The 23587-nt window shown below is 39.7% G+C and overlaps 1 protein-coding gene across 1 annotated transcript in view; it reads left to right on the top strand.

The window, feature by feature from the left end:
- Positions 1 to 3883: 3883 nt before the first annotated feature.
- Positions 3884 to 23587, top strand: part of LOC137296159 (ankyrin repeat domain-containing protein 11-like) — a 74140-nt gene continuing 54436 nt past the window's right edge. The window contains exons 1-2 of the mRNA XM_067827860.1: positions 3884 to 4680; positions 19915 to 20003. Coding sequence (XP_067683961.1) covers positions 4548 to 4680; positions 19915 to 20003 — 222 coding nt within the window. The 5' untranslated portion in view covers positions 3884 to 4547. The remainder of the gene's footprint in view (positions 4681 to 19914; positions 20004 to 23587) is intronic.

Genomic DNA, 23587 nt, shown 5'->3' with positions numbered 1-23587 from the left:
ACACAAAAAATATGTTTTTTTCTGAAGATATAAGAAATGTGATTGTTTCGTGTTTTCTTTTATACTAGTTTTAACATTTTATTAGAAATTACTTATTTTAATTTTCTTGATGTAGTTTTTACTGTGTGTTGAATTACATACGACTGAACATTTTCGTTTTTTTATGACTCACCCGTCGGTTAGCCTTGTGGAGTTGGCTCATCAACAATTAAGCTCTGCGTTCGATTTCATGAAAATGAATATCAGTAATATTTGCGCTCTGCTATGACCTAGTTGCTAAAAGCGGCGTAAAATTACTCTCATTCACTGGTGTTCTACCAGTCTAATTAGGCATGTAATGATGTGGTTGATGTTCTGCACACGATTCACTTCGAGATAAAAGGATTTCGCAGGTCGAAACCGTTGTTTGTGTGTTGCTTCGTTAACACATATTTTGTAATTTGAATCAGTGTCGAGCCAAAGAAAAACTATCTTTAATTAACTTCTAGATCGTTTGTTTGTACAATTTGTGGAGGTGATTTTGTATTACGTCGCCGAAAAAGTCTTTCAGTTGTGAATTTTACGATGCATGAAAGTTCAAAACTGGGATTAACGTCTCAACAAGTGCTGTTCACCACTTTACTAAAACCCATGGTAACCAGTATGATATAACAACCGTAGAAACACGATCAGGTTAACACTGGATTCGAACCCACGATAAGGATTCTGGTAAGCGCATCAAAACACATCGCTTCAGACCGCTAGGCGCCGATGGAGACTTTCCTTGGGGACCGCGCCGTTCACTGCCCTTTCACACACATTAATCCGTTCACCTCTGCTGCTCTTCTACGAGACTTATTGTCATATTCAATCAAAATTGCGCATTGATAGACAAGTAGAGCTTAGTCAACGAAAGCACCGTCATGCTGCATGCTTGAGTGAGGCCAGGTTAATAAGACGATCAATTTGTATACTCCTGGCTGTGAATGGTTTACAACTATCATATGAAAAAAGGGACAGTGTGTAATTGATATATAGATACATGCCAGGAAATTGTTATTAAGTGAATGGCTAGTCCATGTTCTCCCGGAGTGGAAATGCCAACGTGACGGAACAGATATCTCACATTTTATGCAAATCGTAAACAAATTCGTTGACCTGTGTTTCTCGAAGACCTCCTAAGTAGCTTAGTTTCTAGAATGTTTGCGCATAGCGAAGGTCACGTCTACGTGACAGCGTCAAATTATAGGACGTTAAAAGGCAGTTGTTGTTACCCTGCCTGCGTTTGGCGTTGAATGAATGGAACAAGGACTGGTCGGTTCATAGTCTATAGTGTGTAGCGAGACTAAATGGAATCCACATTAAAGTGCAGCATATTAAAAACCGACATGTGTCGACCAAATCAGCGAACATCCAATTCTAGTCACCTCTAACAACAATCTGAAGACCAATGTTTACTCCGATATTCACTGGTGCCAATATGGAAAGCCATTTTTAGGCTCAAAAATGTGGCATAAAAAGATACTCGTTCATTTTTATGCTAAACATCATCAACGTCAAACACATAACGTTTAAATAAAAGCGATGCAATGTAATAAGTGAAAAATATCATCATAACATTAATGATATCAACGGGTAAAGATCCTCCAAATTATGACAGCTTTAACATACATGTTAAACTTCATGACTGATCTTCGCGTGGTAACCCTTCCCCAGGAATAAAATCCATATTGACAAAAGATCCCCCTGTTCACTGAGCTGAATATAATAACAATGTGTTATTGTAAGCCAACACCACACAAGAGGAACATGGGAAGCCTTATCTATGTAATCACAGTGCAAACATGTACAGGGCCACTGTTGGGTTGTCAAGCTGTCAAAATCATGTGCCCGACGCTAGGGTGACGTCAAGCGTTTTGGCTCGTTACAAACGGTGTTCATTTTCAACAGTATGGTTAAACGTTGATATTATCGCTCAGGCGTTTTTCACACAAGGGTCGCTCCTCCCGCCTCACACAATGAAATCACAAGGCCATGATAGCTGCCAATTAACAATCTTATGAGCACAGATTTGAACAACTGATCAGCTGGGTGTTATATTGGATTTCATTGTTTGACATGAGGATACATTCCTCAAATTTCTGAGTAATTACATGTATACCCCGCCTGAAATAGTAGTGTGTTTCAAGCATTATCTGTTTATAATTAAACTTATACGTATTTGAACATTTAAACTTGATTTCGTTGACATAATGCAAGCAGATATCTTGATCCGAAAGAATTAAATTCAACAAGATTAACATCAAATTAGCAACATCATCAACATCAAATCAGCAACACCATCAACATCAAATCAGCAACATCAGCAACATCAAATCAGCAACACCGGCAACAAGGCACTATTCAGCTTCATGTGAAGATTCACTATCAAACTTCACTGCACAAAATAAATTCCGAATATTATGTTCTACTATAGCCATGACATATAGCAATATGAAACAAATGGAGGTCTTTTAATCTGAGCTCGTGGACGATAGTGTTGCACCTAAACAAAAAGGTTGTCTTTCTATAAGAACCTGTTCATCATACCAATCTTACGTCACCCAAACTGTGGCCTGTGAAGATCCGGGGTAGAATAGGTCTTCACCAACCCATGCTTTGCTGCAAAAAGCCTCTATACCTGTTGTAAGTGGCGACTAACGGCATCGGCTGATCAGGCTCGATGACCTACTTGATACATGTCATGGGTTCCCAATTGCGCAGATCGATGATCGTGCTGTTGATCACAGAATTGTCTGGTCCAGACCTGATTGTTTACAAATCGCCACCATATAGCTGGAATATTGCTGAGTGCAGCGTAAAACTAAACTCACACACTCCTGATACTTCCGACAGCGGGCTGTCTCACGATAAATACACGATTATCGACAATGTGCAATGATATACAGTGGAAGCTGTCTCAACCGGCACTCTTTGGGACTGAAGAAATAATCCGGTTCTGGCAATGTGCCGGATTGTAGAGCTGATGATAAATGCACAAGCCAAAGACGGGACTGAGATTTTATGCCAGTGTTGACAACTTGCCGGATTGGATAGATGCCGGTTAAGACAGCTTCCACTCTATGTTGAATAGTGTGACATTCAACTACATTCACTACCTGTTATTCTGCATTGTATATCACAGTAACTATATGTGAATTATGTAAACTTCCTGCAAGTGGCATACCAATATTGACTATAAGAGGGTGTTTGGGTTTGTTTTGTTTTGTTTTGTTTGGGGTTTGTTTCTTGTTTGTTTGTTTTTTTGTTTTTGGTTTTTTTAGGGGTGTGTGTTTTGGGGTGGTTTTTTTTACGGCGGCGGGGTGTGTCAAAAATACCATTCCAAGTACACGCTTTCTTTTTACCTATTTAGACAATCTGCATGTTGACTGTATTAATACATAGTGTACAGAGAGACAACGTAACGTGTACAGTCACTACAAGGTAAATGAGGACATAAAGTGACAGGCAGTGAGTTACGAGTTAAATACAGCGAGCGAGAGGAAAGGGGAGGGGAAATATGCCTATTTCAGGTTGCCCTTTGGTATTTTAAAATCGTCTTATAATGGCCAGTTCTGAATGCCGAGACCCCAATGAGCAAGTATTTGGAAATACGTGGTTGGCGCAGATATATTCGTGTACACTTCCCCTTTAACACAACCCGTGATTTACACAGTCTGACTCTATCAGATTAGCCCAGGCTGACGGATTAGCGATTATAACGCGCTCGTGGACGCATTGAAGCAATGCAATACAACTTAACATTGTCAAGGTGGAAGAAGGGCGACTCGCGTCTCTTGCACTCACAAGTTCGCGCTAGTATTTACAGCATGCTTTATGTAGGTAACACAGCCACTACTAACGTATATCACTCGCTGCTTAATTCGAAATCAGTCATGAGCCTGTAGACTGTGCCAAGTTATGTCAGGTCCTTTTGTGGCGCGTTTCATGCGCTGATAATACCCTCTCGCGGCCTACAGGGCTTACACAAAACAACTTGGTAACGTCCACACCCGTTCCGATCCAGTGAGGAAAAATCCATAGGGTACAAAAGGCTATCAAACGGATCTAAAAAAATCAATGAGGCCCATAGCCACCCCGTAACTGTGAGATTTGTCCATTTGTTAGTGGGACAGTGTTGAGAAAGCTTGGCTTGTGCTGGGTGACTCGATCTTCAGGATTCGGGTAGATTTCAAACACGGATTTAAACCAAAGCAGGGAGAGTTTCATGATTTACCGAAGAACATTACACGTAAGACTCTGGATACCTTAAGATATTGGATTAATTGGATTCAAACAGGTTCGGGGTACTCTGATCTGGGATTGACTAAAGGTGGATGTGTGTGTCTGGGACTTTCTGGAGTGTCTTAAGACACGGTGTACACACGTGTATGAACTTGAACAGCGGACTGTTAATGGTTTCAGGAACCGCATCAGAATCTGGATACTCTCAGACAGAGATGACAATGCAAATCATCATCAGTCGATAGGTGTAACATTGGTGTCCCTGGGCCAAAACAGGTAGCGGAATGAGTGGTGTTACCCTACCCCCCATCCCCGGTGCTGCCCCGGCCCCCATTCCAGCTGAGTCGCGACCCAGCAGCAGCCGGAGCAGCACATGCAGCACCTCCATGACCATCGTCCCCCACGTGTACTACACAGGTGAGTCGGCAACGTCGCACAATGACGCCGCTAAGAGATATTATTTCTTCAGAGTGTTGAGCTTTCTCATTAGCCATATGGCCTTGTATCAGAAAATACATCGTGGACTTGGTTATCAACTGTGATTAGTCATAGCGATTCTTGAGCATACCGGGCGGTGCGATAGCCTAGTGGTTAAAGCGTTCGCTCGTGGTGGTTTGGAGTTCGATCCTCAACGTGCAATCAGTAGAGCCCATTTTTGGTGTCCCCTGTCGTGATACTGCTAAAAGCAGGGCAAATTTACTCACCTCGATGTAAGATGAGATCAAGGTACATATTTTCATTCAAGTTGACGATATTCTACCCCGGCTTTACCTGAGGCAGCTCTCTACTATTTGTTCTTGGGTTTATACCTTTATATTTCCGATCAGTACCTCGTAAAGTCAAAATGAAGTATGCATAGCTTAACCAAATTATTAAGTGCCACTTGAAAAAATGTCAGTACTTTTCAAATTGTTAGCACATAGTAAGTTCATTATAAGCGGAATGGTAAATAATATAAAACTGTGCCAGCACACACAGGGACAAACGCGTGTAAACGCACAATCCTTTAATCTATTACAGATTACAAAGAATATGTTATGAATGTCGATAAATTCACTCCTAAGTGATATTGGAAATTTAACCTCTTGGTGATATCTACGAGAAATAACATAGAAACAAATATATATCATATCAATATTTTTCCGGAACTTGAGCAATAATTAAGGAGTTGAAATATTAATGGTGTTAATGTAAATTCAAGCAGCAATAGAGCTATAAATAAACTCCTTCTACAGGTCATTGAAATGATGTATACAACTCAGAATAAATATATTAAAATTATATTGGCGATGTATGATTTGGCTCAATGCACACGTTTCATATACCGTTTTGGTGATGTATTGACAACCAGATTTCTCACTGCCGTGTCGGCAATCTGAAGACAACGTACTATATATCCTGAGCAAGTAATGGCATAGGCTTCCATTCGTTTTATTACCTTTCCATAGCATGAGATTCTTTTATGGTCACACTTGTACTCGTTTAGCTTTGAATTACCTTTAATCCTTGTCTGTCCTGATTGAATAGACGAGTAGAGGTTGAAAGTGTGCAGGAATTTCGCCTGTTATACCGTTACAGATGTATTCATGTAACCCCAAACGCACAATACTATACGTCTCTCTCAAAATAAAAGTTGGGTTTTTAAAAACATGTATGTATGCATGTATGTATGTGCGCCTGCGTGTGTGTGGAAGGATGGGTGGATATTGACGTTCTCAAAATACAAGATGTGTCATTAGGTCAAATACCACATATTATTATTTTTAAAAATAACAGTTTCAAGTAAAATATAGTATAAATAATTCTTAACTGAATTGACGTTTTTGTTCTTTTGAATGTTAATGAGAATAGCCGAAGAGAAAACTGCTATAGAGACCGTGTGTCGTTAAGCACTAATCGTTAATGCACGTGAATAGCGAAATCAATATCGATCTCAGATGTATTAGCGCTGGTCCATTGTATCAGGATATGTGCAATGTAGTTAATCCCTTAATAGCTTTAACTATTACATGTTGGAGGTATACAGACTACTAGCTGTATCGTTAATATAATATATATTAGGAAAAACAAATTGATTGTGCGAGACTGTAGCTAGGCTAGATGAAATATTGGTAAAGTATCATTTTTGAAAACATTGATGTTTAAAGTGCATAATTTATTAATGAAGAGGTGTGTTAGAAGTCGGATATTCTTACATTGTTTGAATGGGCCAAGTATTTTACCATTACAAACGAAGAGCTTTAGCATTTTGTGCAAATGGAGTGCTACACCATTTAGTGCATATAAATTGATTTGCATTTCAGTGCAAATGAAGTGAATTACCATTCAGTGCAAAATGAAGTGTTTTACCATTTAATGCAAAATGAACTGATTTACCATTCAGTGCAAAATGAAGTGTTTTACCATTCAGTGCAAAATGAACTGCTTCACCATTCAGTGCAATTAAAGCGCAACCATGCCTCTCATCCTGAACAGAAACTAACATCGGTGTATGTCTTGATAAGTAATCAATGCAACTCGCTTTCTAAACTTTTAAGAAAGAGTCCATTCCAAGGTGACTTAAGCTGATATTTACTGGATAATGGTACGCAAACTACCAGACTTGATTATATCTTCCATGACACAACCCGTTACAGAGTACAAGGTTTAACATTTTTAAGTACTTACCCTAAATTTATATTTTAAGAATTTTTCATGGGAGGATGGTATTCAGTGTACAGATTCTATATACCGAATTTATTATGCAAAAAAGAAAGGACACTGTTCATCTAAACTGAACTGAATTTCAATTAATGATGCGTTATGAACTAGTGGTCACTCTGCTTTGAACAAGCGACTCAACAGCAGATGAACACCAGAAACAGGCTTCCAACGTTGTACCGTCTCATGTAGAGAATAGATCCCATAGATCCCATGACTTCGGAGTGACGAACGAACACCTTTCCACTGAGCTACCTAACTACAGTCGTCCCTAATCATGTCATAATGCGGATTTTCAGGCATAATATTTTGAAACAATGCCCATTGTCGTCTTTTCCCGCAGCAAATCATGGATCTTTAAATACAATTCAATATAACTAAGTTTGAATTACTGTTATGTGAATCCCTGTGTGTTGACAGATCCAACTGTACAATTACTTGCAACCTATTGATTTGTTCTTCAACAGTTACTGGTATGTATTGCTTTTTCGTCACAAAATTACTTCAAGCTCATTGCACGGGGAACAAAACTGCCCCTCGCGTTCTAAACTTTATATGATTGCAAGTTATTGCAAAAAAATCAATCAGCAATCAATGTTTCTATATCAATCGGTCTGGTGTTCGGCAAATATCTTTATCAGACTGTAATAAATCTACAAGCCCTATGACGTGGGTTATCAGATTCAGGCGATGACTTCCAGTAATAACACTAAGGTGAAACTAACAGGATTTTATCAACAGTTCCCACCGAGACAAGTAATCAAGATTGGTTGGGTATTAGCTTTATCAGACTCCTGTTCACAGCCTGGGCAATGTGTTTTGAACGAGCATTCAGAGGCTGACAGCCGGGATTAAAGTCTGATCCTTAATCCATCGTCAGACGTATCATAATCTGAAGGGATTAAGTTGATAATTCACCTACCTTGCAAGAAGTGAATGCAGAATTAAAAGTCTACTTTAATACTCTTTGTTGATGTGATATTATTACATAGAAACCTTTAAACCTAGACTGTGTATGTCGGCCATCCTACAGGACCAAGAGAAGGATATTTAATAATCGTTGTTTTCGAAAACGACACCAAAGGCTATTGCAACTACAGTTTCCAAAACATCATCTTTGATGGAGTGAACTTTTTGCATTTGGATTTATTGAGTGAAGGTAATTTTGTTGGAATTATACTAAGGATGCACTATTATAATTGGTGGGTTTTATTCACGGTTCAACGACGGACTCAGCAATAACAATGTGTCGGTGGTCTGCAAATATTCGAGCCTTGACCTGAGCATTTATCCTCTTGGATGCAATGACAAGCTTCAACGTAGTTACGAGTCCAACAAACACTTAAGACAAGCATGAATCTCTGATGACAAGTGCTAATCCGGTTCATCAAGAGTCCATTGTGTTGACAGGAAGACGGAATTATTAAAGAAGTACCCGAAAAACAGTTCATGCCAGGTTTCACAACAAAACTGTCTGGTGAAGATTCTAGGTGTCCTTGATAATATGGGTTATCCACCCTCCTTTCACAGAAAACAACCGTCATGAAAAATATTCAGTTCGTAACAAAAAGCTACGATGTCAGGCCAACATATTATTAGCCATGTCTTTTACTGCTTATTATTCCGTAATGTGATAGCAATATTACATTGGGGCACATAAGATGGGTGTCACACTTCATGGAAAGTTGAGCCTAGGGCCTAGATTTTCTAAGCTGTCTTAGCGGTAGGAGGGTCGTAAGTTAATGTTAATGTATGGCACTTGTCTTAGCGCTAAGAGAGCTTCGAAAATCTAGGCCCAGGTCTTTGGCAAATTCTTCAACCACTGATCAGTCCCACCACCACGGACAATTCATATATAATATATAATGTTCAAGCCTCATGCCATCAATGCAAGTCAATGTTTATGAATGGTGAATCCATTCTTGTTATATTTCGGATTGTAGACCCCGCCCCAAGTCCAATACATGTAAACTGGATACAGCTTTGATGTAATTAAAACAAGTTACAAGAGTATATCTGCAATTATTAATAAATATATTATGATAGTTAGTGACTAAATTTACCTGCCTATTTACAAGATTTACAATGATGAATTATGTGTTATGAATTATGCCATTCTCACGTGGCCTCGAGCTCAGGGTGTCGCATATTTCTTGAATACAGGATCTATTCTACCTCATTACTATACAAGGTTGAGTTGGGGTAAAGTTTCATTGTCGCTTTTACTGGTTTCAGTTTCCCTCGTAAGTTAGAGCAGCGAGTAACATTTATTTAATATCCATGAATTTAACATATATACCAATTTCACTTAATTTTACATTACATGCAACTCAGCTTCATGTAACAGACTTAATATTTCAGGTGTATTGCGACATTTGACTGTAGTGTGTCTGGAAAATACCCCTGTAGTGACGTTTAAGGTTGTTATTTCACCTAAAACAGTTTATGTAGGATTTTGTTGACTTTTACACGTTACGGGCATGTTAATAGAATTATACCATTTACACCCTTTTAAATTCACACTTCCAAAATGTACATTTTACGATAAATTCAGCCGAATCGCATTACACAACTCTGGTTGAAGCATACCTCTAGTCGGCAGCGTTTGTGCTATTTCCCGGCATTAACAACCCAGTTGTAAAAAGCGTTGTTTACAATATGCGCCTTGTATGACTCCAGTCAACAAGCAAAACATTCGCAACAAGGAAAACCACGCCAAGTCTGTACAAACAAATTACTGGATTAAAATACTCAGATCCTTGTGTCCGATACTAAGATACTGGGGAGTAGTATCTTATCTGCTCCTTCAGATATCACTCTCACGGCAAACACAACCTTTGAACACGACTAGAACGTGTACATACAATTATCATTGCTGTTGGTAGTATTGTGGCGGCTTTATAGAAGGGTTCGTGATCCCCAATATTTTCATTGTTAGGGGGTACTTGTTAAGTCTATCGATCTTGACTCTGTGCGTATGCATAGTTGATTTATAGTCTTCTATTATTCATGATTTTCCCTTATTACCTTTAAGCTAATTTAGTATTGATTTTTTTTTTGGCTTAGTTGTTGTTACATGCCGCACTTAACAATATTCCAACTGTTTAGCCGTAGCCTGTAAAATAATCGAAGACGGGCCAGAAAATCGATTTCTTTATATTATGAATACAGGTATCGATGAGTGATGACACGTAATCAATTGCAAGCAGCGACTGTTATTTTAAGTTACCAGTGTAGGCATTATGTAATCACAATATAGGCTGTTATGGGCCTATTCGACCCCGAACTATTGATCTCGACTTGAGGACGATTACGGGAAATAAATTTAGAATTCATTAAAGAATTTGACAATTTAAATGAACACTATCATTATCGTAATCATTATCGTAATCATTATCGTAATCATTACCGTAATCATTATCGTAATCCTGTGTTGATGCATATTGATGTACATAGAATAATGATACCGCGGAATAATCCTTTCATCATTTAACTAAGGTTATTAAAGAAGACTTTGCATAGACACCCGTCTTTACATGTCTATTCGATCCCTTTAAAACACCAAGTTTTGAATAAATACTTGGCTAAGCAGTTTCCCACATGTTATGAGAGTGCAAAAAGCGTCCTTCGTTCTCAAACATGTTCGGCAAACGGCTCCTCGTATGACGTAAGAGGCCAGTGACTGAACATGATCTGAGAGAATCATTTTTTTAATAACACGTTCCAATGGCTGTGGTGTCACGTCGTGCACGTTGTCTGTAGTCAATGATCAGTCAGTCAAGGAAAATTATAAGGTTCCAGTGGAGTTAGCGGTGATGGTGATTGTTAGGTTTAGTTAGTCATAAATATGCCTGCATTTGCAGAACTCGTTGTCCAAAGTTGTCATGTTTATCTAAGTCAAGCATTAGGTTGTTTTAAAGCCTTGAAGCAATGACTCTCATCAATCACCTATTCAGTTAACCGGTGTATATTTTAATTAAAGTAAAAGAAACAGCTGATATTCTCAAAAAGTCAAAACGTGTCGTATCGCCGTTACCAAATGGTATGCAATGCAGATATACATTTCTTATCGAGTGCAACACGTGTTTACCTAGATCCGTCAGTCAGCATTCCTGTAGAGACTGTGATACTGTGATTAACACAGGTAATAAGAAGATAACACTGCTCCTATTCTTGTTATCGGTAGATATGACATACAGCACACGTAAACGTTATAAACGTCCACGCTGTTGCATATTCCTGACACAACGTAGACAACACCAGTCCAATATTCACAAACCCGATTCAGACACAGGCACAAATGTCCAATCCAAGGCAACATTTGAGAGATATTTCAAGTAACTATGTGTAAAAGTTCCACTTATCAATACTATCATCGTGAACACCCGGTGTCATCACTGATCATCAGTGATTCAATCATACATTTTGTTCCACTATGTTGAGTTTAATGCCCAGTGGAAACCGTGACATGTATTCGAAGAATATTGTTGTCTGGCGTTGAGTGAAGAGATGTTACAGAAGACGTTATGCTTGCTGAATAGTGAGTCAAAGAGTTTAGCAACATTCCAGTAGTATAACTACTGGAGTCACTAGAAAAGGGCTTAACACCTTGTACCCATGTGGGAAATCGAAGCCGGGACTAAGACCGAACGCTAACCACTAGGCTACCCTATCTCGCTTGTAAAATAAAGAAACGGTCGTGATCAATGCCTTGATTCACTACGTTGGAACGAAACGTTCTGTTACAAATTGAATTAATCACTGGATTGTGTGGTCGGACACAAAGCTGGTTTAAGCCTGAACAATTAGAACACCTGTAATCGAAAACCTTCAGTCTTTTGATGTCAGCCTCACAAAATCGAACCGTCGACATGTCGTTTGGAACGAAGGACAAGTTATCGTTGTCGCCGCGATCATCGAGGATACTGTCCATGTTTTGAAACCATGGTACTTAAATCTTACAAGTCACAATAAAGGTTATCGTTAAGGTCATCGTAAAGGTTATACTGGTAAAATCATTATTTCTCAGATCCACATGTTCATGATAAATCCGTCCGATTTCTTGATCTGTTGTCTATATGGAACGATTGTCGTCGCTTTTAATGACATCAAAGAGTATCAAATTCAAGTGTGTAGCATACCCATGGCTAATGTTACCCTACCACTTCACAGCACTGTCACCGCCCATTAAACTGATTTATATTGATCTGATGTATGTCTTACGGAATACGGTCAATATCGAGCTGACCATGGTCATTCGGAACCTTTATGGTGAATCTATAATTCCCTGCGCGTTGATTAAGCCAAACAGTTAGAGGTCAGATGTAAGACGATTCATCTAGCGCGTTATCACATTATATGTGTTTGTAGATTTGAAGGTCAACACCATAGTGATATGGACAAACAACTTAAGGAACCATCTTCACAAAGCAGACAAATCACGGCATTAAAACAAACACCCGATGTCATCACTGATTATGTATGTGTGTATGTATGTATGTATGTATGTATGTATGGATGGATGTATGTATGTATGTATGTATGTATGTATGTATGTATGTATGTATGTATGTATGTATGTATGTATGTATGTATGTATGTATGTATGTATGTATGTATGTATGTATGTATGTAATTGTATCGACACATTAGATTCGACTGATCAGCTGATAAATGATGAACAGATGTGAAAGAATTCGACGGAACCTGGCACTAGCGAAAATTCGGAACATCAGAATCATATTTACGCGTGCTCAAAATCATCAGTCGAATGCAATTCAGACTAACACGTCTCTATACATCGCGGGTGCGCATACGTGTTTCAGAGCGATAGCTTTACGTATATCTACCTTGGCAGATGTCGGCTTCCTGGTGATTCGGAACGCCTAGTTAATACAATGGTCAGATCTCTGTTCTGGACAGTTGATTAGCAGTGTGCAAGCTTGGCACTGTGATGGAAGGGAATAAATCTAGGTAAGACATGTTTAATGACTGATCACCAATGGTCATTTGAAACGCGATTCTGTTATTGAGGCATGTCCAAATCTACCAAAACAACGGTCAGCGTGGTTTGAGGTCTCCTTACAGGCGATGAACACGAAATAGGGGCCACCACGTCCGCAGTCTGGACACTTGGTCACTTTTGCTGACCGCAATGTGCTAGTATTGAAATTAGTGGTAGTGGGTAGTGGGGTTGGGAGTGGTGTTGGTTGCCGCGATATTTATTTAAGGCTTGTTAATTATTCTTATTTTTCTCATTTCTGTCTGTGTGTGTCTGTCTCTCTGTGTGTGCGTGCGCGCGCGCGTGTGTGTGTGTCTGGATGGCTGTGTTTCTGTCTCTGTGTGTGTCTGTGTCTGTGTGTGTCTGTGTGTGTGTCTGTGTGTCTGTGTTGTTGCGCGAGTCGACTAAAGTGACAATCGGGTGTTACACTATGGTTCTGAGGTTATAATCGAACCTCCAAGGCTCGATCGTTACTCAAGCTGTTAAAAACATGTTTGGCTGTTCCAGATTCGATTACTTTAAGGGGCCGCCAGTAAACATCCGCGCTAAAGAAAGTAGATTTTAATGGAAATGTCATTTCTGTTTATCTTTATCTAAGTACAAGTCTCTTGTTTATGTGTATGTCGCCTTTATGTAATATATTTAATATTCACGACTCTCGTATCAGGTACATCGTAAATGAATGTCCATTTCTTGTTTCTGTTAGCCATTGTCCTACTTGGGTGTGAATTTTCTTTTGTAACTGAAATATTGCTAACTGCGGAATGAAACAACATTCAGCTTCTTTCGAAACACCATTGTTTTATGTTCGTGTCAAGACAACTGGTATATGTAGACGCTATAACACTGTGGTTGCTTCAGTACTAAACAAGTCCACTTTATGAAAGTCGGACATTCCTTCAAGAACGTCAAAAGCTGGTTGCACAATCCAGGCTAGGCGCATGTAATCGCTGGATCAATCCAATACTGAACCAATGTATGCATTAGACGTTGATGCACATTTTGGCAAACGGTTCTTGATCCTGAGCCGGTGGTTTGATCAGTGTGTCAATCCCCAGCTGTGTCACTAGACATTTGACAGGTTCATGTTATCCCTGGATCAGAGGAACATCTCCTGGAATGCGGATCTGGACTGTCGGCGTGGTGGCGATGTCACGTCCACTGCGGAGGACGGGGGAGTCGGAACCCCAGAGATGTTACTGTGACGACGTCCAGTAACAACAAAATGAGAAACGTTGCCGACATGAGACGTTGTCTATGTGGGCCGACCTGGACGTAACGAACTGTTTAAACATGTTCATTGGACGATTAACACTTATTACCTCAGCTCAAACTGATACCTTATTTTGACATATGTGCATTTTACTCCAACGCATTTTACTATCGGCAACCATTTTGAATGTAAAATGACGAGTTCAGGTTTTCATAGGACTGTTCGAAGTTCCCATCTGCGACTGGATTAAATATTTGCATCTTAACCTCATTCAAACATTCCTAATGAGTAATGTTACCTCAGGTGTAATGTTACCTCAGGTCTAATGTTACTTCAGTGTGCTGAAAGATGGAGACTGGAGAGCTGGAGTAAACGTGTATATGAGTTTGACAACCCAGTGTGCGACTAACATTTGGCAGATGTCGGCTTCCTGGTGATTCGGAACGCCTAGTTAATACAATGGTCAGATCTCTGTTCTGGACAGTTGATTAGCAGTGTGCAAGCTTGGCACTGTGATGGAAGGGAATAAATCTAGGTAAGACATGTTTAATGACTGATCACCAATGGTCATTTGAAACGCGATTCTGTTATTGAGGCATGTCCAAATCTACCAAAACAACGGTCAGCGTGGTTTGAGGTCTCCTTACAGGCGATGAACACGAAATAGGGGCCACCACGTCCGCAGTCTGGACACTTGGTCACTTTTGCTGACCGCAATGTGCTAGTATTGAAATTAGTGGTAGTGGGTAGTGGGGTTGGGAGTGGTGTTGGTTGCCGCGATATTTATTTAAGGCTTGTTAATTATTCTTATTTTTCTCATTTCTGTCTGTGTGTGTCTGTCTCTCTGTGTGTGCGTGCGCGCGCGCGTGTGTGTGTGTCTGGATGGCTGTGTTTCTGTCTCTGTGTGTGTCTGTGTCTGTGTGTGTCTGTGTGTGTGTCTGTGTGTGTCTGTGTGTCTGTGTTGTTGCGCGAGTCGACTAAAGTGACAATCGGGTGTTACACTATGGTTCTGAGGTTATAATCGAACCTCCAAGGCTCGATCGTTACTCAAGCTGTTAAAAACATGTTTGGCTGTTCCAGATTCGATTACTTTAAGGGGCCGCCAGTAAACATCCGCGCTAAAGAAAGTAGATTTTAATGGAAATGTCATTTCTGTTTATCTTTATCTAAGTACAAGTCTCTTGTTTATGTGTATGTCGCCTTTATGTAATATATTTAATATTCACGACTCTCGTATCAGGTACATCGTAAATGAATGTCCATTTCTTGTTTCTGTTAGCCATTGTCCTACTTGGGTGTGAATTTTCTTTTGTAACTGAAATATTGCTAACTGCGGAATGAAACAACATTCAGCTTCTTTCGAAACACCATTGTTTTATGTTCGTGTCAAGACAACTGGTATATGTAGACGCTATAACACTGTGGTTGCTTCAGTACTAAACAAGTCCACTTTATGAAAGTCGGACATTCCTTCAAGAACGTCAAAAGCTGGTTGCACAATCCAGGCTAGGCGCATGTAATCGCTGGATCAATCCAATACTGAACCAATGTATGCATTAGACGTTGATGCACATTTTGGCAAACGGTTCTTGATCCTGAGCCGGTGGTTTGATCAGTGTGTCAATCCCCAGCTGTGTCACTAGACATTTGACAGGTTCATGTTATCCCTGGATCAGAGGAACATCTCCTGGAATGCGGATCTGGACTGTCGGCGTGGTGGCGATGTCACGTCCACTGCGGAGGACGGGGGAGTCGGAACCCCAGAGATGTTACTGTGACGACGTCCAGTAACAACAAAATGAGAAACGTTGCCGACATGAGACGTTGTCTATGTGGGCCGACCTGGACGTAACGAACTGTTTAAACATGTTCATTGGACGATTAACACTTATTACCTCAGCTCAAACTGATACCTTATTTTGACATATGTGCATTTTACTCCAACGCATTTTACTATCGGCAACCATTTTGAATGTAAAATGACGAGTTCAGGTTTTCATAGGACTGTTCGAAGTTCCCATCTGCGACTGGATTAAATATTTGCATCTTAACCTCATTCAAACATTCCTAATGAGTAATGTTACCTCAGGTGTAATGTTACCTCAGGTCTAATGTTACTTCAGTGTGCTGAAAGATGGAGACTGGAGAGCTGGCGTAAACGTGTATATGAGTTTGACAACCCAGTGTGCGACTAACATTTCCCGTCTACATTTAAATTTCGGATTAGTGAATTATTTTACAGGCTAGTAACTTTCAGGCATAGCTGAAACTAGTTCGCGAGAGTGCTAACAGTCAAACCGTAAAAAAACATGATTCTACTGGAATTACACCATCGAGAGGGGCGTTGAACTCACTCACTCACTCACTCAAGACACGGCATCAAAGGAAGAAACATCAATTAATTTATAATTTATAAATGTGCCATGCTCACAGCATGCCTTTGAAATATCGTAGAGATTGTTTTTTTGTTTGTTTATGTGTTTGTTTGTGTTTAACGCTGCACTCAGCAAATAATCTGGAACATGGCGGCGGGTTGTAAATAATTGAGTCTGGACCAGGCAATATGGTGGTCAGCAGCATGAGCCTCGATCAACAGCACCATTTGTCTACCACAGACAAATACTTTTGATAGCTTGATTATGTGGGCACCAAAGGCCAGTATGAATTGTATAAAAATATGCCTGAATAATGAAGCATCAAACAAGCAAACGTGATGGCATGCTTTTTCAATATGGTCGCTTGTCTTTCCACTCAGCCAAAAAAATGCATTATGAATTTTAAGAACTTTGCAAATACTTAAAGCAAGCTGTTTGTCCGGTGACAATTTGCCTCTCCTCACGTTCCTTTCAACCAACAGATGTCAAGTGTTGGACGCCTTGCCCATATCATTATCATTGATTCCACTCTCTGATAACATACCCGTAGTACGTCTATCTCCTGTCTCAGTTACCAATCTCGTGTGTCTCCCAAACCCAACAGAATACATTAAAACACATCTAACTTATGAATAGAGGGAAATTGGAAAGTGTCAAATAGAAGGTGAGCAAATAATCAACGACAACTAGACAGACAATAACGATAGGCTTCTTTATTGATTTCTCTTTGTTAATACCGTGCATTGTGTATCACTTCCTTCATAACATTGTTAGCATCTACACCGAAATTGGAACATAAGAACCTGTTCTCCATACCAGCTGTACTTCACCCATTAATTTAATTAAGTAAGTAATTTAAGTCAAATTCAAGTGTCTCCAGCACCCCTGAGTGATATACGAGATATATACCAATATACATATATATATGTTGTGTGTGTGTATATATATATATATGTGTGTGTGCGCGCGTGTGTGTGTGTGTGTGCGCGCACGTGTGTGTGTGTGTGTGTGTGTGTATTATTTTATTCGTTTATTCCCAAAGTTCACCTAAGGCGTCACATCTTCCCCTTAGCCCAACCCCACCACTTCACCCACCTACTACCCCCCACCCCCCCCCCCCCCCCACCCCTCCACCGTGTGTGTCGTGTCCTCTCCTTGAGAGACGATGACATTTGTTGTTATATTTCCAACTGAGATAAATCCCTCTCGTGGTGTGTCTACCTCCTCGTGGTGCGTCTTAGCAACTCCGACATGAGCTTACCATAAGGGTAAAGTCCCTCCTATTGGTCCGTATCAAGGGCTTATGGATTAACTCATTGACAGTTTCCGATCGATTTTCGTCGGTGTTAAAACAGACACTAAGAAATAAGTATCTATAGACCTGCCATAGTTCCGTCATAATACCTTGCAATGTATATACCTCACGACTCTGTTTATCTTTAATCGATAGTCTATGAAATATTCAACAGAAATACCTTCCACACTAACCACGTAATCACACCACCTACCACAAATTTAATAACGTGTCAAACTTACCCAGACGAATGTCTTTGTAATCTGACGGACAAAAAAGTTAGAATGGTTTCTTTTCTATCAAACTAACTTCCTTAAGGGCTAAGTCAATCATCAGATTGTTTCACTCCATATATAATGACGGATTAAAGAAAGTATACAACATGGTTGGTGGTAGCTGAAGCTGAAACAAACAAAAAATGGTTATTCGACGGGAATGAGCGGACGTGGGGTAGCCTGGTGGTTAAAACGTTCGCTCGTCACGTTTACGACCCGGGTTCTAATCCCCACATGGGTGCAATGTGTGAAAACACCAGAAATGGGCTTCACTAATTGTATCCAGGTGGGGAATCGAACACGGGTCGTCGGCGTGACGGGCCAATGCTTTAACCACTAGGCGAACCGACAGCCCCAATACGTTTAAGACGCTTGCAGAATTTCGGCGACACTTTGCAGATAAGGTTTGTAATCTTTGCTTCTTATTTTTTGGGTTCCTATTTTTGACAAATTGGTCAATACAATTAAGTTTTTAGATCTGTTGTCTCAAGACAGTTTGCAACATAATAAAAAAAAACACTATTACCCCAGTAAACAGTTCACTTTTTCTTACCAGAAGCCAAATCTTTGCGTATGCTGTAATTGTTTGTTTTTCTTGGTAATATAAATTCAACATGGTAGCTATTATTTATCAAAAATATGACACGGCAAAAAATGTGTGTGTCCCACATGTGTCATGCACAGTATACAGTTACCCCATAATAGGACGCCATACCTGCAGGCTATCAGTTTACCTGATCTACCAGTGGCTAATCAATCACCAAGGCACCGGTCCTTTGCACGCCGGATAGGTAAGAACTACTGGTGTTGAGTATTACCTATTAAATCCGGTGGATGCCACATCAGGCGTATCAAACACTTCAATTCACACCTTGTGTTGCTGGATACACTTACACCAACAATAAATCAGCGTTGCACAACTGTAGAATGAACTGGTGGATAGCGCACTGACCTTATGACAGAACTACGGAATACTTTAGGGGCTATTTTTGAGATTTGTATTATTTCCCTCTTGAAATTCATGTCGTAGCGGTGGGGTAGCCTAGCTCGTCGAAGGTTCGATTCGCGACATGGGTACAACTTGTGAAGCCCATTTTTGGTGTCCCCATGATGTTGCATGCATTTTGTTAAAAGCGGCGTAAAACGAAAGTTTGTCATCCTTGAAATGTTAAGATACGAAGTGGAAATTTTCAATATAATAGGTTCCAATGTCAAGATAATACGTTGAAATGTATTTCAACTTAGTATCTTGAAAAATATATGAAACGAATAGCCGTGAAAAGGTTTCCTTGTCGAACGGCATGCTTAATAGCCTATAAATCTAGTGTGTATTGGGGAAGTCTTACACCGCCCTGGAGGTATGGTCTGTTTGCGTGTATGCACGTGGTTGTGTTAGGTGCTTAACGCTCACTCAGTAATAATCCGTAACAGCGGTCTGTAATAACCGAGTCTGGACCAGACAATCCAGTGATCAAAGGCACGAGCATCGATCTATGTAATCGGAATACGATGGCAAGTGTCAACAAACAACAAAGGACACACACACACACACACACACACACACACACACACCAAAAACAAACAAATACTCCTGCTCATAACTAATTATGCAGGAAGGGCTGCGTTATGACGGCGAATGGAATGCGCCATTATCGTTGTATCGTCCATCGCTTTCATGAGGCATTGGTAAAACATACTGCCGCAAAGTGGTTGATAGTTCTGGTCTGTACATCATTAGCGCAAACGTTATGATTTAATACTAATATTTAATTATTTTTTCCTTTCATTTACAGACCACTGTGTGTTCAAGACCCCTCGCTCCAACGGCGTTCCCAGAGCTTACGGCAAGCTCCCTTCCCTCCGAAACAACGGGAAAAGACTTGTGAGTAGGCATTTACAATTTCATGGGAGAATTCAATTTGAACTGTTTTATCTACTTGTGACCGTATCTCCCAATCTGCATATACTGTCTATAGCACGTTGATTAGATCGTCGGTACAGACCATCATAGAACCTCGTCACGAACTGTTCAGTTGAAATTACTGTTTTTGCAGCCAGTTTCGACGGTGTAGGACCAATACCAATGATACAACTGTAAGGTTTTTTTGTGAAAGAACTCGACTGGGGTTTCATTTTTTGCAACTGTGTTTGTTTTTACTTGATCAATACAAGTAGGTCGCGATGACACTCTGTGATTTAATCACACAGACACGACAACCTTCGAGTGAAGAAAAGCAATGTTTTAGCTTGAACCAAACAACGGGAGATTCCGCAGCTTCACATGTACGTTATTGATGGTGGGAAATAGTTGTCGAGAGGCATCTTTTTTGCTACATTTTCAACCTGACGGTGCATATTTTACCTGAATACAATAAAACTTCATCGTGTCGAGATTTCTGTCTCTCTCTTTCGCTCCTTCTCTCACTAATTTTCCCCACGGTTTCTCTCTCTGAAAACAGTCCAACGTCATTTTCTCTCTTCCCTCTCTCTCTCTCACTCTCACTCTCTCTCTCTCTATGCATACACACCTCATTCTCTCTCTATCTTTCTATCTTTCTCTATTTCTCTCTCGCTATCTATCTCCCACTCTCTGTAAGTCAAAATTTATTGTGTCAAACGCTTCTTCCCCATTCTCTATCCTACCCCAACTCTCTCACTCTTCTCCCTTTATTTCGGCTGTTTAGTTGTCCATTCTTGCCCATTAAAATTTATAACACTTCTCCCGTTTATACTTACCACTAGAATATACAAACATCACAGCATTGCAAACTGTCGTCTTTTTTCATCTCTAAATATTTTACACATCCCAACCTTAAAAAACTAAAACTACAGTCTAAAAATACAAGCATGTTAGCGGAGACGTGTTTACTCGCCCTTCTTAAATTCATGGCATGGTCTCACGAGATGAACCTCTACCGAAATCGTTTAATGGAACGATTTTACTAAATAGCCTCTTAAACGGCCGCTTTGATGCTATTTAAACGAAGATTACTAGGTCAAGCATTGGACAGGGCTTTGCTTTCAGACATTTCTTTCACAACAGGTATCACATAACGGCCAGACATAAAGCGACAGATCCTACCAATTGGTGAAAAGTCTTTATCAGAGAACGGGTCCCATCTATCTGACAAACAAAAAAATATATGGTAAATTGATTTTATGTCTTGAGTGTTGACGAAGGTCTGTAACCCATGGCTCTGTCTGTGAGGAAAACAAATTCTTGTGTTTGATCAGACGAACAAGCTAACCCAGGACGTCAATATTTGTTATTTCTATGCTGGGAAATCATATTTTTTCACTGATTTCACAATGTCTAACTATAATTTTATCACAATTTCAATGTTTTCAGTTTTCTTGCGCAACATTTTCCATTTCAAATTTCTGCGTTAATAGTTTCTAAATATTCATTTTATCAAGTTAATATTAAATATATATGGAATCCTCTTTTGTATTGATTACTCTCATATTTCCAGTTTTGCAAGCAACATATTCGTGCTTGCTAAAATGGTAATACGTGCATTTGAGAGAATGTCACTCAAGTGTCTACTGATATTAAATATAACTCAAGCTGATAAAGTAACACATTTTTACCTTTATGAACGTGTGTTGATATAGCTGATATCAGCAGACATGAGGGTGAGATTCTATTTATGACCCAAAATCATTCTTCATTAGTTATCAATAAAAACTGTAATCTCTGAACACAACACTGTCATAGCATTGTGACGTCATCAAGTTTATGACGCCATAGCATTGTCAGGGCATTGTGCAATCTACTTTCAAAACAATATCTCTCAGGATGTATCGTCTGATCTCACACAAACGATATCTCATGTGGAACAGTTTTGGATGATAAATGGCTTTAACTTTCATCACCTCTAAATTTCCTGACGTGTCAAGCTGAGATGTTGTTAAACTGAGTCACTCGGTGAAACAAAATGATAGTATGCTTTTAGGTTATATACAAAACCAGATGTTTTCCTTGAACTTCTAACGTGAAATCATATTGTTTGTTTCATGTGCTTTTCGTGTAGGGGCTGAGGATTTTTACGCATTAAAATTTACATCTGTGTACATGGGCCGAGTGGTTGTCCAGTGGTTAAAGTGTTCGCTCGTCACGCCTAAGGCCCGCGTTCCGTTCTCCACATAAGTAAAATGTGTGAAGCCCATTTCTGGTGATATTGCTGGAACATTGCTAGCGGCGTAAAAAACTAAACTCACTCACTCTCTCACGTGTATGTTCATGTGACTTTAATATAACAAAAAACAATTGACTTACCTGACCAGTTTAATATCCGGGTACAGGACGCTGAACACAACACCTCCATTCCGTAGCAAATGTCACCCCCTGAAAATATAAGTAATCGTCAATTGCTTGGCAAGTCTCAACCAAGTCAGCGAGACTGACCATCCGATTACTGTTACGACAAAGATGGGTAAGTGCAGATCAGTTCTAAACAGGATCTTCACGGATTTTATATTCTATGAACAAAATTAGGACAGGTTTATTAACAGTATGGTCATTTCGGAGACTAGACGTTAGTACATGAAGAAACTTTACGAAAATCCTGTCTAACGACTGGGGGTGGTAAGTTAGCCTAAAGGTTAAAGCGTTCGCTCGTCATGCCGAAGACCCAGGTTCGATTTCTCAGATGAGAACATTGACAGAAGCCAATTTGAGGTGTCGCCAGCCGTTTGCTGGAATATTGCTGGAATATTGCTAAAGCGACTTAAAACTATACACACTCACTGCCTCTAACGACGGATTCGGACTTGGCGTAAAGAACCTCCAGACAATTTGTATGTGAGATTTTACGTACGCATCTTTCAACTTGTACGGATAATGTGAACGGAGTTATTTCCCTGAGATCAGTTTCTCGGTTCACTGTCAACAAGCAATTAGCCTTCTCAGTGCACGACCCGACCAGTGTACTTAAACATAAATCAAATTCTTTAACAATCATATGTCATAAAAATGGCTCGATATTGCAGTAAGTGTCGCACACTGAGAAAGGAAACATTTATATCAATATAAACTGACTATTTTGATGACGTGATTGTTGAGAATATTGAATTTTTTTCCGCATCAACCCACATATTTAATGTTCATTTATGTTATTATGAACCCGGAGACGAAAAAATAATTTTTTGTGACCATCACGTGTAAAGAGACATTTGGAATTATTGTTTTGGTTTGACAAATGGGTTCTATACACAAGGCATTATTTCAAATAGACTAGCAGGAGACGTGAGTTTATATTACCCCAATCCTGCTCTTACAGAAATATTCTTTATAGCGTCATGACTAATTTAATCACACGACGCTGATACATAAACATGTTTACGTTAGGGAAAGCAAACTACAAGATTTTATCTTTATGCAAATGATAATGAGTTATTTACGTGTTTATCTGTGATAATTCAAACGCTTCGATACTTCTGACACCCTTTGTGTCTCCAAGTAAC

This window comes from Haliotis asinina, chromosome 9 (assembly GCF_037392515.1).
Source record: "Haliotis asinina isolate JCU_RB_2024 chromosome 9, JCU_Hal_asi_v2, whole genome shotgun sequence".
NCBI lineage: Eukaryota > Metazoa > Mollusca > Gastropoda > Lepetellida > Haliotidae > Haliotis > Haliotis asinina.
This window is presented reverse-complemented; position numbering and strand designations above follow the sequence as displayed.